General features: G+C 43.0%; 1 protein-coding gene and 1 long non-coding RNA gene across 4 annotated transcripts in view; one reads left to right on the forward strand and one right to left on the reverse strand.

Moving 5' to 3' along the window:
- The window catches only part of SMPD3 (sphingomyelin phosphodiesterase 3), a 120,764-nt gene that overhangs the window by 91,831 nt on the left and 12,776 nt on the right, over nt 1–16,157 (forward strand). Inside the window, exons 3-4 of the mRNA XM_037409007.1 lie at nt 4,607–4,682; nt 12,074–12,229. Of these exons, the coding sequence (XP_037264904.1) occupies nt 4,607–4,682; nt 12,074–12,229 (232 nt within the window). The remainder of the gene's footprint in view (nt 1–4,606; nt 4,683–12,073; nt 12,230–16,157) is intronic.
- Nucleotides 779–16,063, reverse strand: LOC119157769. Of its 3 annotated transcripts, XR_005107661.1 has the most exons (5): nt 15,929–16,063; nt 15,360–15,470; nt 11,718–11,908; nt 5,979–11,516; nt 779–3,198 (listed from the first exon to the last, which is right to left on the reverse strand). It is a non-coding gene; the product is annotated as an uncharacterized LOC119157769 (long non-coding RNA). The 3 variants fall into 3 exon arrangements; XR_005107659.1 differs by having other exon boundaries at nt 5,979–11,908; XR_005107660.1 differs by lacking the exons at nt 779–3,198; nt 5,979–11,516; nt 11,718–11,908 and adding an exon at nt 12,169–12,262.

Below are 16,157 nucleotides of genomic sequence, written 5' to 3' on the forward strand. Positions count from 1 at the left end.
TCAGCTTTGAGAATCTATTTTCTTTAACTGAGTGAGGTTTCTCATGTTATGGCATGGCCCAAATTTTTCAGCACTGAGGAACATTTTCTTCCAAGTAGCTGATGATTTATTAACACAGCAGCGACATTCTTGAAGCTGGTTTTTAAGCTGGTATTGAAATACCCCTGCTATTTAGGTAGCATTTCTTTTGTGTGTGTGTGTGTGTATGTGTGTGTTTTTAAGTATCTGTTGATGCTTTTCTTGACATCCAGATGTAATAGAAACGGTGTAAATATAAACTGTTAAAGACATTTGTCATGTTTGCAGCTTTGTATGCTTACTATACCAGAGTATGGTAAACATGAGATGTGCAAGATTTTCCAGTTAGCTCAGACAATTCCCATGATAGCAAGTAATGCGATTGAATTCAAACCTATTGCCTTCACTCTAGCTCTAAAATTTCAACTGTTGCTTCTCATTATTTTTTTTTTTTTTCTTGCCAACAAGAATCTTTCTGCCGTAGCCTTGTTAATCTGATTTCTTTCACGAGCACCGTTTATTCCCTGATACCAGTCTAACTGGAGGACATACCACTCTTTAGTCCAGACAGGACAAGTTTTTGATACACAATTCCAGGAACACAGACAATTTTGCACAGTATCAGCATGGTCTTTTCAACAGACTGTACTAATATGCTATGGCATAGAAGTGAAATCTTTATTAGAAGTACTTGATGTCAAGCGCTTTTGTGTACTTCACACAGTCAGTGCTCTTAACTGAAAATAAAAATTCAGAACTGTCAGTTTTGCACTTATTTAATTTACAGGTAGGGGACAGACAAATGTAAATACGTTGCAGTAGAAACTGGCATTCTGAATTTCAAACGGAACCCTAACAGGCTTTCCTCTTTGCAAAAGAAAGCCTCTTGCTCATCTGTAATGAGCTTTTTATACCCTCGCACCCCAAGAGCTAACAAAATGTTAGAGGTGTAACAAACTGTGATCAGGATCCACTCCTAGCCTCCGAAGGTTTGACTGGTTTGATGACTTAACCTCTGCAGATGTACTGAGAATTGGAATATATTTTGCATATGTCAGCATAATATTGAAAAACGTTGATTTGTTTGTCAAAAATTATATAATTAAGACACTTTAAGTTATAAAAGTTATTAAGTTATATATAAAATTATATAATTTTAAGAACCACAGGTATGTTCTCTCAGTTTTAACTTTACCTCTAGGTAACATCAGAGTTTAACAGGGTATCACATACAACTTTTTCCTCCTATAATAATTACCCTGTTTTAAAACATTGGGAACTTATAAATATATTTAGATACTGCCTTCATATAAATTTTCAGACATAGAAGAGTGGTCCGTGACACAACTAACACTATACAATGATTTTTAGAAAGCAGTATCGGAAGTAGTTCCCTACAGAAGGGTAATTCAGTGAATTACCCTGTGAATTGACACAAAGCTACAAAGGTAGAACAGGTGAGGTGAACTTAAGTCAGGCTCCTGGGGAAGGAGCCACTCTGGCTTATTTGCTGACTTTTATTTTCTTCGTAAATGTGAATTTAGAAATTTCTTCTGTATTTAGTGTGAAGTGCTGACTTGGTTTGGCGGAAGTGGAACTTTTCTGCCAAGATCCACGTTGCAGGCTGAAAAGAACGCTCAAGTGTTGCTTTCCTGCAGGGCTGCCACGTAGCTGCTCAGGCCGAGTCACCACAATATAATATACCCTTGAAAATGGAACAGTCTAAAAGTAGCTACAGTATTTGGCCACACAAAGGAATGTTTTTATGCAGAATTACAGGGCTTGTAATATTCCAGAGGTCAAGTAGTTTTCCTGTCTGCACATCCCATAGACCTTGTTCATCTGTGAAATACCAAATTAGACTGAATAATCAGACCTTTCTATTTTATTTCAGACCATATTTAATACACTAGTGCTTCTACTGTAGCTGAGAACTCACTAGGAGGCTGCAAGGATATTTATCTTCTCTCTTAGTAGTTGTCACAAATATTTGCCTCCATTATGATGATTATTATACTCAAAATGACTCTGCTTGGCGGTTTACATCAATACTGCCACTCCAAAAAACCCCAACACCTCAATCCCACAAGACAAAAAAGTTGGACAAATTGTGAAATCTGGGAGACAAGCTGCTTTGGATGTACTTCCATGCTGGCACTTTCCAAGGAAATTCTAATTATGTTAATGTCTTCAGCTCTTGCTTTGGAGCTTTTTTTTTTTTATATTTATTTCTCTTTTTAATTAGCAAAGTGCTTATGAAGGCCCCTTCCCTTTTCCTCTGGGGGGAGGTGTGTAAAGCAGCCGTTGTTCCTAGCAAGTGCTCAGCAGCCCAGGGGCACTGTTCCCCTATGGTGGCAATCCCGAGGGGCGTATGTTGCACTCACCCACGTGTGTATAGTGGCCGTCAGTCATTCTTCCAGGCCATTTCTTGTCATTCTTTTGAGGGGGAAGATGCTGAGTCCGTTTCAGTATAGATCTGTGCACACAGGGACACTGTAAGATACGTATTTATTTATGACTAATGGAAATGAGTGCGATCCCATGCATAAATTGGCTGATGGGTACGAGGCCTTGTCAGGCACTCCATTAAGGCTGCATAGGAAATTCTAAAGCCAATTTGAGTTGACTTCTTTTTCTCAACTGACAATAATTTATGTTTGGATGTTCAGCTTTTAGACTTAAATCTTTTATGCTTTTTGGATAGAGACACTGAAAATGATTCCATCTGCTTTAGTCAATAAGAGGATTATAAGCAGTACATTCTTGTTATAAAGACAGAAAAAATTACGTGCAGTGTTTTCAGCGTGGTTACAGTAGATGGCATTGAAAGATGTACAGCAGGGAAGGACTGCTGGGTGATGTGGTGGTCGGAGGACATCTTGGACATAGCGATCATGAGGTGATGAAGTTTTCAATTCTTGCAGAAGTAAGGAAGGGGGCTCAGCAGAACCACTACCTTGGACTCCCAAAGGGCCGACTTTGGCCTGGTTAAAAGCCTGGTGGGCAGAGTCCCTTGGGAGGCAGTCCTGAAGGGCCAGGGGGCCAGGAAATCTGCCGCGCAGCAGATGGGCACGTCCTTTGAGACTCTGCTACAGTCCTCTGGCTTAGGGGTAGATCCACCAGTGACTGCGTGTATTTTCCTTGTCTTCCTCTGCCTTCACCCTCCCTGAAGCAGGTTAACTGTATGGGAACAGCAATAAAGAACACCATCAATAGCCATTTGGAAAACTGTCTAAAAGAGGACTGAACAGACTGAGGACAGAATAATGTAAGTTGTTTATTACATACTCTTCTAGCTGGAACAAAAATGGAAAGTTAACAAGGCATTGTTGAGTACAAACGACTTCTAAATTCACTTACTGCAAAGCTGACTTTCCAGTTATAAAGTGAATCAGATGGTTCTTGGATAGCTGAAGAATGAGAAAACCAACCAAGCTGACAAAACTCTGTCTGTATGAAATGGAGCTCTGCGAGTTATGTAGAGGTGTCAGATGAAATCTGAGCCTAGCCTTGTGCCAGGGAGTCATCTGTGGTTTTCCTTTCAGAGCCCTGGGTACAGCTTTCCTCTGTGGGCATTTTCTTAAGTAGTCGATGCAATGTTGCCACATCAATTGTCAACAGGGAAAACATATGCTCAGATTGGTTTCTTGCCTCATTCCAAATCTTGATCCTCAAATCATTAGGAATTTTGGTCTGCAGCTGCACAAGTCCTGAACTGCCAAAACCTTCAACAGAGTTGAAAACCTAAATCAGAACTTGATTCCAATTTGCCTGTGTGTCCACCAGCAAATATATTTGTAAAAGATCATAATATATGCAGTAGATGAGGAATTATGCTCCATTCCAACTTCCCTGGAAGCCCTGCTTCTTCCATGTGTAAGGGCAGGGGTGCATGTTGTGTTTTCATCTGGCTGACAGACATGGGGGCTGCTGCTGTGGGCTGAAGAATATAAACACTTTGCTGAGACATAGGAAAAATCCCCAGTGACTTTGTAAGAAGAATGTAAAAAATCCATCAAAATCCAAAACTTGCTGTGGAGTAGAGAAAACATGGCCAAACACAGTATTTATTTCCTGTTTCATCCTTTTCCCCAGACTCCCTTGGCATTTTTTGCTTCTGCATTCTAGTCTTACACAGACACCAAGAATTAGACCGCTGATAATATTTATCAGTATTATATATATATAATCATATAAAGTAAGTATTACACGGCACTCGGCGGGCCTGAATCTTGCATATGAACAAGAGCTGTGACGCGCAAGGGTGGCAACGCAACTGGGCCAGAGAACCACTGGGACTGCCAAGAGCAGGAGAAAGTCACGTTTGTGCACGTGCTGCAGATCAGAATCAGAACGTGCAGTGGTGGTGGCCAGGAAGGAATCGCTGTGCTAGCAGCAGGTGGGGCCCCAGTGAGCCCCAGCGCGTGTCTCTGGTGGTTCTGTGTGTCCGTGGGTTCGAAATGGAGCTAGAAGGCAAGAGCGGTGAACAAGGCCAGTACTGCGCACAGAGGCTGCGCAGCCGGGGTTGGAAGTGGAGTTGTACAAGGTCTTCCATTAACCGCCTTTTCATTTCTTCCTTCCGTTCCAGGTGCAAGTGGGAAGTACACCTCAGGACCAAAGAATCGTGGGATACATTTCCTGCACTCACTTGCAAGCTATTGCAGGTACTGTCCTAATTTCCCTACCTTAGCGTTTCACTGTTCCTAGGCCTGTGGTGATACTCTTCTGCAAAAGTAGCAAGCACTGCTCCTCCAGTGTTTCTGACAAAGTGCAGTGTGTGTTGCAAATACCAGTGAAAGGCAGACAAGTACATCCCTAACCCTTCATGGTTTTGGTACACAAAAAGTACCCCTTGAGAGCTTTTCTTCTCTTTGCTTCCTCTTAACCAAATACTGTTATTTTAGCGAATACATTACTATCATCATCACTCAACGCATTCAGCAACCCATACTGTATTGGCAGTTAAACTATGATTTCTTTGTACATAACTGGGGATTATCAGAAGATGCAAGTTGGGACAGTTTTTCCACCAGAAATCAGCAGCCCGAATTCCCTGGGTTTTTGACCTGTAAACTTCATACATAAATGGCTTGCAAGTTAATGAACTCATTGAAAAATTCTCTTGGTCGTGTTTAAAAGCAGTTCCACTATTATGTTTACTACAGCAGGACGCAGTACGCTGTGTATCCTGTGTTTCATGAAACTGTTTTCTAAGGCCATTGAAGATATATAAAGTGCAAAATGTCTTAGCAGGCTGTGGAAGGCTTTTTTTTTAATTATTTTTTTTATTTCCGCTTCAACTTTAATCTTAGAAAACAATGAGATGTTCTTCAATAGCAGATTTCTGGTTCTGTGAGATACGTGGACTCCACTGCTTCCCATAACCAGACTGGAGTTTCACATAGCTCTGTCAGGTTGCGGTAGAGCCACATCCATCCACCTCAGCCTCCTCAACCATCTTATGACCTTTTTTAATGATAGTGGCTCAGCACCCAGCTCTTCTTTTAATGTTAATACTCAGAGCAAGATTGCAGTAGATGGGTGGCCTTACCTCCATTTTACAACCCAAGTCCAGAAAGCAACGGGGGAAAAAAGTTAGTAACTTTTATAGATACTAGGGTCAGTTTGTTTATTCCATTTTGAAATCAAGATGCTTCTCCATTTTAGCTGTTTACCTGAACATTCATTAATTAAAGTTGACCGATTCTTGGAATTCTTGGGATGTTTATGGAAAAAAATCAGAATCATAGGAGGGTTTGTGCTGGAAGGGATGTGAAGGGTCATCTAGTTCCAACCCCCCTGCCGTGGGCAGGGACCCCTGCCACTAGACCAGGTTGCTCCAAGCCCCATCCAGCCTGGCCCTGAACTCTTCCAGGGATGGGGCTTTCCTACCTTTTCCATCAACACTATCAGTTCTGTACTTAAGAGCAGTTGTAGTAGTAAAAGCTACATCTACAAACCTTTCCTTTGTGCGAGATCAGACTTTCTTAGCCAGAGGGATGGATAGCCATAGTTTTACTTGATGCAACCACGAGTGCTGTGCTCCTGCATGCTGGGGAGCATGACACAGCCCTCCTAGAGCGCACGAAGACAGCATGTGTGCTGCAGACTGAGGAAAGACAGTAATGTATTATAAATGATAGAACTCCGAGCCGACGCGCTGCAGCATGTCCGGGTTAACCCAGTCAGGCAGCTCGCATTCATTCCACTTTGTCAGTGCTTCAGTTGTAGACAGACAGACTTGGGAACAAAACTGCCAGTCCCTGAAGTACATTAGAGAGACTGGCTAGTTCTAAAGAAGGTTCATGAATTTTTCAGCTACATTTTAACAATGTAACGTCCTTCTCTGGTTTTCTATTTTTAACTCTGAAATTATGGTTACGTACTGTGAGATTGCTGCTGCGGAGCAGAGATTTTGTTGCTGTTCTAGTTTAGGTTATAAACCTCCATTTTTAGTTCTGTTCCTTTTTACTACCTAGTCATGTATTCTTAGTTAGTCTTTGATAACCACCTTGTGAAATCCCTAAAATATTAAAGAGGAAGAGGGGGGAGAGAAGAAGAACGGGGAAGTAATATTCTATTTTCAAAGTCAGTCAAGGGTAAAATGCAACCTTTCATTTTCCTACTTATGTTCTTGCTCTATATTTTTAGGCTTATCTGGTTCAAACTACATTCAAATAGAGCAGACAATGATTTAAGAGTCTAACCGTCCTTTGATATATCATATTAGTTTATGTAATGAAATGGAAAACTAAAGTTCATAACTTTGGCAGAGCTGTGCTTTCTGATTTGTATCATCTGATTCATAACATTTCACACATTTAAAAAATTACTCAAGAACCAGTTCAGCGATGTAAAGATGTGGTATCTATAAAAACAAGTACTGTTTAAAAGGTTAGCCGTTTAAATCATCTTGTCATATGTGGCTGAGTGGAATTTGGCTTCCCTTCTAGGATACATAAACTTACACTTGACAGGTCTGATACTTGCATGAGTATGAAGTGAAGGGATCCAACTGCTTACGGTCGGGGACCAACTACTAATGCTTCTTCTCAAGAGGTGCGCTGGCCCAACTCTGTTCTGAGCAATTACTGTTTTTTCAGACCTGACACTCTCCTTTTCCAATAAAACTTCAGAATTAGATGCAGCTCATCCTCTCAATCTCTGCCTATTACTGAATGGTGCTATGAAGCAGCTCTTCATTTCCACTGTGGAAATAGCTGCGTTTCAGTGACAAATGAAGGGATCTTTAATGAGACTTGAATGTAATTATTTTCAAGGGGCTGTTAAGTTTACATGGTTCTTTTATGTCTTTCAATTAAGTCAGTGATTAATGTTCTGGACAGGTTTTGCTGCCTAGGCTCCATCCAGCTCCCAAGTCCCTTTGAGTCATGGCTTCCAGGCAGCCCACCAAGCCATCAGAACAGAGTAAGCCTCAAGCTATTCCAGCCCAGGTCCGGATGACGTAGCATGCTGGATGCTATCTCATAACCTCGTTCACCTCCCTGCTCTGCGTTCAGTGGCAGTCTAGTCATTAGCAGTACAGGCACTGGCCGTGCAGGCTTCTCTAGCACCAGCTTCAGGTTCCACAAGCCTGCATGCAGCTTAAGCAGAACTCAGCTCAGGAATGAGAGAGATCCCTCAGTGTCTGAAATTCTGATGGTGCCATCAGGAGGAACGTGAGCGCTCAGCGTCCTTAGGCAGCGATTCCGCGAACATTTCTGAGGTGGGCAAAGCTGCCGTACCCGTGGCGCGGCAGCCTGGCCTTGCCCCCTGCCCTCGGTTGTGCTAACACAGCGGCTGTGGGCTGTGTTGCACTGGACGGGGGGACTTGACCAGGCTGAAAGGTAACCCGGCAGAACAGAAGGGGGTTTGTTGCTTCAGCTTTTTGGGTGGTTTGTTTTTACGTTGTTTTGCTTTCCCAGCCTAGCCCGGGTTAAGTATGTTGGAGGTGTAGGGATCTGCTTCATCTGTCACAGTCAGGTGTGGCACAGCCCGTCTCACGGCTAAACCAAAGCCTTTGGCTGTGTCTTGCGAACAATTTTTCCTTGTGACTAGGCTTTACACCCTGCATTTTACAAGCTTTTTTTTGCTCATCTTCCCCTGGTTCCCTGCCAGTATATCCCGTAGTGCTTATCAGTGCTGAGAATTCTGGTTTTAAAAACCTCCACTGGATCTTTTAATTTCCTCTGATGAGGCCTGTCAGCTGCTTTGCTCAGCCACCACAGTGCTGCTTCTAATGTCTTTCAGAGCAGGACAGAACAGTTCCTCGGTGTGTAGCACCTACCTGCAGTTCTAACTAAAGCCAGGATTCCACTTATTTCTGAAGTGAATGGAAAGGGCAAGCAAGATTATCCTATAATGAACAAAGGTAAAGTAGGTATTTATGTTGGCTGGGGTTTCCGACACTACCCTTTCATCCTTCCACAAAATCTGAAGCTGAAGGGAAGTTGCAAAGAATTCAGAAATACTGACTGCAGGAACCAGTCACAACACAATTATTTGCATTTTTCCAGGCCAGATACTGACGAAAAGAGTGTAGAGCAATTAGCACAAATCTCTATTCTCTGGTTAATCACTGGTGGCAATCAGTCAGATCGGTGATTCTATCTGAATGTTTAATTAGAGCTGAAGGCTGGAAAGAGAAGTTGAATGTTAGTGTTGGGAGCTAGTACCTAGATTTCTTCTGTTAATATATACTGATGCTATTTCATTTCAGCAGCAGTTTCTGAAATGTCCGCTCCCCTGACTGTTCTGCATTCAGGTTTGGCTTCTCTTCTACTTAGGTGCCTGATTAGTTCAGTTATCTTCATCTCCAAAGCTACTGATCATTGGGAGTTGGTAAGATGCTGAGTCTCACGAGTAACTTTTGCATACAGATAGATGCAGTACCTGCTGTGTAGCTGCAGTGATCTGGGTAGCGGTAGTTTAATATTAATCTCAGAGAACAGTTATATTCGAGTCGCAGTAGAGGATCCCACCGTTTGTCATGGAAATGCAGCTCACTGCGTTGCACACGCTCCCCGCAGTGTACTGAAGTGCAATTACTTCTATGACCTCTAGTGGGGATAATCAGATATGCCAGACCATCAAAAGGTCTGCACTTTTTCTCCAAAGACATGAAAGTAAGTGTCATGGGCTTCTGGAGTTCCAAGGCTGCGATTTTTCTGTAGAGCCCTGAGGTTATCTGGTGTACGCTGCTGCTGCAAGGGCTCAGCATTCTTACCGAGGGGCATGTATGTCGCTAAAGTTCATGCTTTTTCAGTAACAGCAATGCATGTTACCAGACACCTTTCACAATATCCTCCTAAAATGTTTTTGCCTGTCCATCTTTTGTTTTTCTCAAGTTTTCTGTTTTAGAGAATTTTACCTTTGTGTTTCAGTTCAGTGGGTTTGCTACATTCTTCACACTGATCTGTGACAGGTTGCTGCCTGAGTTTTATGCCCATATGGTAACAGCTGCATTATTTTATCATTCATCCTAGTGAAGCCATGCTAGATGGATAATTCACCGAAAATGAAAAAAACCTTGACAGTTCAGGGATGTAAAAGTCAGTCTCGGAGAGTTAAGCAATTCATATATTCAGGACTTTGTGGGGGGAGGAAGATGCTACTGCATTGTATGCAGTAGATGCGCCATGCTTAAAAGTTCTGTTATGAGGAAAAAAAAGGCAGGCCGGATGAAAGTACTGGCCTAGGGACATGAGGTAGGATAGAAAGATTCAGGTGCTGCCAAAGGAGGGTAGTCCACGACTGTAAATAGGCCTCACCAGAAAGCTGGGACTGCTCAGTTTCAGGAGGCGGCTCAGGAAGGAGCTTGTCAAAGTGTGTAAATACCTGATGGGAGGGTGTACAGAAGATGGAGGTAGCCTCTCCAGTGGGGCCCAGTGACAGGACAAGAGGCAATGGGCACAAACTGAAATGCAAGAAATGTCATTTAAACAAAGGAAAATGTTTGTTACTGCAAGGGTGACTAAGCACTGGCACAGGTTACCCAGAGGTTATGGTGCCTCTGGCCATAGGAGATACTCGAAGCCTGACTGGGCACGGTCCTGAGCAGCCTGCTGCAGGTGCCCCCACTTGAGCAGAGGGGTCAGCCTAGCCGATCTCCAGCGCTCCCTTTCAAGCTCATGCTTTCTGTGAACCTGTAGTTTTATCTGTAGCTTGAGTTAAGCAGAACGTATATGTTAGTCACGCACACCTTTTGTGGTTGGTGTCACCTGCTCCGGGCTGTATTATTCCACATGACCTATTTTTTGTGCTTTTGTCTAGCTACATCTTCACGGTAGGGCTTTCTTGTGCTGTTGTAGCAAGGGGTTTTCCCCAGAATACACCGGTCTGGATTTGTGCGATTGGGGTACTGCATGAACTGGAGGTACAAGGAGCTAGAAACTGTAGGTTGGGGAATAGATCCAGGAAGCACTTGTAGCTGCTTTTATATTACAGCCCAACTGATAAAGATTTGTTGGGAATAACACGAGTGAAAGAAAAAAAAAACCACCAAGATTCTTTGCTGTCGGGAGTTACCAGCCTGAAGAGGTAAGTTGGTGTCAGAACCTGCTTAGAGCTCGCTCTGTCCCTAGTCGTGTTCTTTTTGATATTTCTTTCATTTAGAATTGTATCAAATCATGCTTGGTTGAACATTTCTGATTCAGTTTGTATTTAACTGTTGTTTTACCCCTCTACTCCCTAGAAAATCCCACCCTTCACCGTTTAATAGTGGTAGGAAGGTGAAGTCCTAAACTCTGAAGTTTGTCTGTCCACTAACACAGTTACAGCGTGCTGCGGAGCTCACATTTAAGCGGTTGAGACTAGTGATTAACAAGCTGTGGAGCATATAGACTTAAATGTTCGCCATCTCCATAGTGGCCACTGAAAGCAGCTTTGGACATACAGAACTAATGTTTTTAATTGCGTTTTACGCCTTTGTAATAGCTAGCACAAAGCAGTAAATCAGGTTAAAATAAAACTGTAGTCAGAATAAGTCATCTGGGTCTGCTGCTCTCCCGATTGTGGCATTTGAAAACAAACCTTTGATTTTGAAGAAAAGTAATGTTGTTCTGACTTGAGATATCAAATCTGAAACAAGCAAAACTGTCAACTGTAAGTACAGTGAGAACAAAAGGAAAGGGAAGACAAGACGGTAAACAATTATTTCTAGAATATGTTCTTCATGCTCCTTTCCCCACATCAAGCTTTTGCTGTAATCATTTTAAGAGAGCCAGTAATTAATTTTTTTTTTAGACTTCATGTCACCTAATGTGCTTGAAATTAAGTGTGGTTAGCTGCTGTAATTAAAGAGCTGTTTTGTGTGCCACATGGCTTCACAAACGAAAAATACTTGGCAACCAGTCAATCTCAACCCTCTCCCGTCACTTCCATGAACGGGGGCACATCCACAGCACACGTAGCCTGGTGTAACTTCCTTGCAACTGGTGAACAGGATCTGGTTCGTTCTTGCTGAAGTCCTGCCCACCAAAACCTGTACTTACACATACCTGTAAAAATATGAAAAAATACTTCCAGTTTAGGCACTCTTAGTTGAACATAAATAGAACCCTTCCTCGGAGGGACTACTGCAGTGTTGAGCAATAGTAGTAAATATACTATTGATGTGTATTTACTAGAAACACTTGAAACTTAAATTTTTTCATTTTTAAAAATGAGAAAGCAAAGGAAAGAAAGATCAGGTGGTTTACCCCAGAACAGGCTGTCCGGTTTTGTCTGAAGTAGGATCCTAACTCTGAACACCAGATTACGTGTAGCGCATCATCGAAACGTCATCACCTTGGCTGGCCGGCTGCAGCACGTGCCCTGTCTGCTCATTTCTTCCGATGTGCCCAGTGCGATCGATTCCAGGAGATACGCAGGTCATCAGAAAGTGTGGTTCCTAATGAACCGCATAATGGGCTAAGCACTAGGTACCGAGGATACTATTCGCCACACATTTTTTATCTTGCACCCTTTTTCTCAAGGTGTCTAGCAGTAGCTTAGCAACTAATCCACATGTGGCTTAGAAGGAGGTCTTATTTCTTGTTTTCGTTATTTGCTACAGGAGATACTACTGTTCGATGCGAGCAGCTGGATATGCTTCAAGATTGGCTGTCTGAATTCAGAAAATCTACCTCCTCCTCCAGTACAGCCAATCCAGAGGAGCTGGTGGCTTTTGATGTAATCTGCGGAGATCTCAACTTCGATAACTGCTCCTCTGGTAAGACAAGGTTTTCCTCTTCCTGGTGTCTACCTATTCCAAAAAGAAACAGGAAGGCTCTAGATTCCTGTGGACTACAGAAATATACTAGAGAGTGACTGGCTTTTGCAAGGGAAGACCTAATTGCTACAGCTGCTTCTGAAATAGGTACCAGCCTTGAGCTGAGCCGAGGAGAGAAGCTCACACTTAGGCACTCTGCTGAGTTATGAAGCATGACAGTTTTTAAGGCACAAAGGGTGATAATTTGTGACTGATGGTAGCAATAATGAGGACAAATCCAGTGGTTTAGCTGTACTTCAATTAGGTAGACACCTGCTGTCCTAGAATTTTAGTTACTAATGAAATACCCGTAATGTTAAGGGGTTTTTGTGGAGAAAAAGTAGTAAATTCATGCTGTTTAAAAATAATTTGATGGTGCATATACACAGACATAGGAGATCACCGCTGCAGGGAGAACTAAAGATTGCTGAATCAGTCTGGGAAAAAAATAACTGATGTTGGGTACTTCTGGGTTTTTTTTATTTTAATAAATTTTTAATATTTACTTTTCTAGATTTGTATGCTGAGGGTACTAGAAAAACAACTCCACCAAACCCTAATTAACGGGTGGTGAGTTCACAGAGATGGGAGCCTTTTCCAAACGTAAGCACTAAGCTCTGTTAACAGTTCAGTTGCCAGCGCAGAGCGCAGAGCATTGTGTTTGTGCATCCTCTCAGCCCTCCTGCTCGGTGCGGCTCATCCAGCAGAGTCCTTGCTGGCTTTGTACCCTGGCAGTTGACTCTGCCGGTTTGGAGCTGGCCCATGGATCAGTGGTGGCCAGCGGCCAGCCTCCCGCAAGGCTGGTGGCTGAAAGGCCTTTGGCATGACTGGGCCACACTGGAAGGACTGAGGCACAAAGAGCACAAGGCTGGCGCAGCGAGGGGGGGTCGTCAGAGGGATTCTGGCTGTGCTGCGTCACCGGGGAGAGGGGCAGTGCACAGGTGTGCTCAGGCTGCCGCGGTTGAAGTGGCATCAAGCAATTCAGACCGGAGTTTGTGGATAAACGAGTGGATTTGTGAACAGCATCCAGCGTGAATTCTGTAGACTTCGTAAGAAGCCCAGGTAACTGAGACTGAGAGCAACAACGGTACCAAAAATAATTTTAAGAAACAAAAAGCAAGCATCATCTGATCTCATTAGTGTTCTCTAATCTCATGACTTGTATCAGATACTTACAATGGAAGATTTTCTCAAAGTTGAAAAACATATAATTGGGTAGAAAAGCCCATCAACCCAAAACACAGCCCTTCTGTTGTTCACTTCTAGCTCATATGTACAAACAAATGAATCTGTCACAACTCTATGATCCAAAGTAACTGCAAAATGGTCTGAGCAGGTGCTGGCAACTGCCGCCAACTGGTAGAAGAATCAATTAGGCACTATGGAGGTGAACAGTAAGTGGTAATGGCTACAGAATAGTGTAGTTAAACATGCATTAGGAAAAAATACAACAGCAGCAGTGAGAGGAAGAAATGTGGTGAATAACAGGTCTTCAGCTAGCCAAGCTGCTGCCCAGACAGGCCGAGGAGGGAAGGGAGGCGACACATCTGCTGCGATTTGACTGTCTCACTTGCACTACTGTTGTATGGTCGGAGTGGCCTGGAGGCAAAGGTGGCCACCAAGGAAATAAACAATCTGCTGCAGACCGAAGGGGAGAGTGCCTGGCCAGATCGCAAATTGAAAAGTGAATGGGGCTATGCAGCACGCAGAGGGAGAGGGGGGAGTGGAGCGGTGAGGCAGAACATACGGTCAGTATCCTCCACCTAAGGAGTTCTGGCACCCTAACCAAGATCTTGCATGAGAAGCACAGAGTATATAATTAGTGCTGTTGTGATTTGCCTTCTTAAAGAAAAATTAAAACCAACTACTTGCTTTGGTAAATAACAGTTGTAAATCTACGACTACTAGAGAGAACTGGAAAATAGGTTATAGAAATCCATTTTAATTTTTCTATCTCTGCTGCTTCTTTATGTCCCCCTCTCCTTTAAACTTCACTCAGCCTGGAAGCTGAAATTAAGCTGGCTATTTCATTTTTTGTTGTTTTTACATTACTTACTTTCTTTCCTTATGCACTGAGCAAGATTAATGCAGTGTTTTAAAGCTTTCTCCTCCGTTTTTACATTACTCATTGTTTTAGGGACATTTGTTAGCATTATAGGGAACTGAACATCTTAAGTTTTTCTTCAGCAGTAATCAGCTTCCTGTAATCTATATATGATTTTCTGTATTCTTTCCCACTCCACAGACTGATACAGCAAGTAATTAATGTTTCGGTGAATATCAAGCTTCTATTCTTAGATGCACTGCCAGTACAGTTTTCAAAGATCTCCAGGTCCACGAGTGACCTTATGCTTATGAGAAATTTTCTGCAACTCTGTTTTCCCCTCCAGCTTTACAGAACATTGTGACAACATTCGTACAGTGAATTCACAATGAGTGGGAACATCATTAGAAAGTTACTGTCAGGTTGCTTTGGACTGACTTTTAGTGCAGGATGAAAAGCCTTCCAGTCAGATGGGTTAAGTTTGTCTCATCAGCTCTGACTTGTCACTGTCAGTGCCAGAGTCACAAATTAACCTTGTGACAAAACTTTAATCTGTCTTGGTTTTGAGGGAAATTTTGTAGATGTATGACATAACAAGGGAAAACTTGGAGAAACGAGCAATTGCACAGCTTTTCAGACAGACAGAGCAGTTCTCTGCATTGCACACGTGGCACATCCTAGGGAGGGTCAGGCCGCCGAGCCTCTGCCCCCACTCCAGGATACCCTGGCAAATGGAGTTTTCAGTCTCCCTGCAATGACAAGGCTGGTGGGGAGGTGGGGGAAACTAGAAAGATGTCATGAGCCAGATCAGCTGGTGTGGATGCAGCAGCTGAAGGACAGCCAGCTGTATTACTGACAATAACAGTGCCTCCAGCTCTGAACAGAGCACTGCTGTGCTCCATGTCTGTGTTCCGCTTCCTTCTTAGTAGGGAGAGGTCAACAGCTGCTTCACTTGGCCAGAGCAGTGTTTTACACAAGGAGATGCAATGTCTCAGATACAACAGTGACAGTTCTGCCTTCAGAGGACCTGTTTGCATGCGTACTTACCTAGTCTGTTGTCTTGGCAATAGGCAGTGACAAACAGGTGAATATTCTGCTCATCCCTGGAGAGTCTTCAAGCGTTGCTAACAAGTTTCAACCTTGTAAAAGGTGTAAGTGCTGCAGGAAAGAAAGGTAGCAGGAGCTGTTGCCAGTTTCTTACCATGTAACAAAAATGGAATTGTAGCAGGTGGTATTTGCAGGTTCTGGTGGCACTTGCTTCCCAGGCATACTGATTGCTGCATCAAACAGCACATGCAGAACTAGAGCCTGACTAACTTCTTTGTGCAGCATCTGAAATTCTGATGTATACATTTTTGTAGGTTAGCTTACTAAATAATCCTAGGAGCTTGATGCACTGTATCTAATGCAAGGCTCACAGCAGCATCTAGGAAGAAATTAATTTAAAGTTGATAGGTCATGCTGCTGATGTTTAGAATGGCTTTAATGCTGTAGACAATATCCCAAGCAAATTAGCAGTTGCATGGCCTTTCTCTTATCTATTACAGCTTGGAAAACGTTGAGTCAGGGAATTCTTCTGAAGTAAGTAAAGCACAAGCTTTTATCTTCAAACTTACCGAGCCACAAACAGCCATTTCCATTGCCGTAGTGTCAGCTAGCTGGACCAAAGCGTTGTCTGGGCGTAAGCAATGCGACGTCAGTGGCAGGGTGAGGAAACGTTGCAGAACCGTCACTTCAGTTCACAGCTAGAAACTATTAAAAAATGCCTGTCATAGAAAGGCTTTGCAGGAAGCACTGTCATTAGCAGTCATTTCTTGAAATTTCTGATCAAGACGAGATACTGCT

The sequence above is a fragment of the Falco rusticolus genome, chromosome 15, assembly GCF_015220075.1.
Source record: "Falco rusticolus isolate bFalRus1 chromosome 15, bFalRus1.pri, whole genome shotgun sequence".
In the NCBI taxonomy this organism is placed as follows: Eukaryota; Metazoa; Chordata; class Aves; order Falconiformes; family Falconidae; genus Falco; species Falco rusticolus.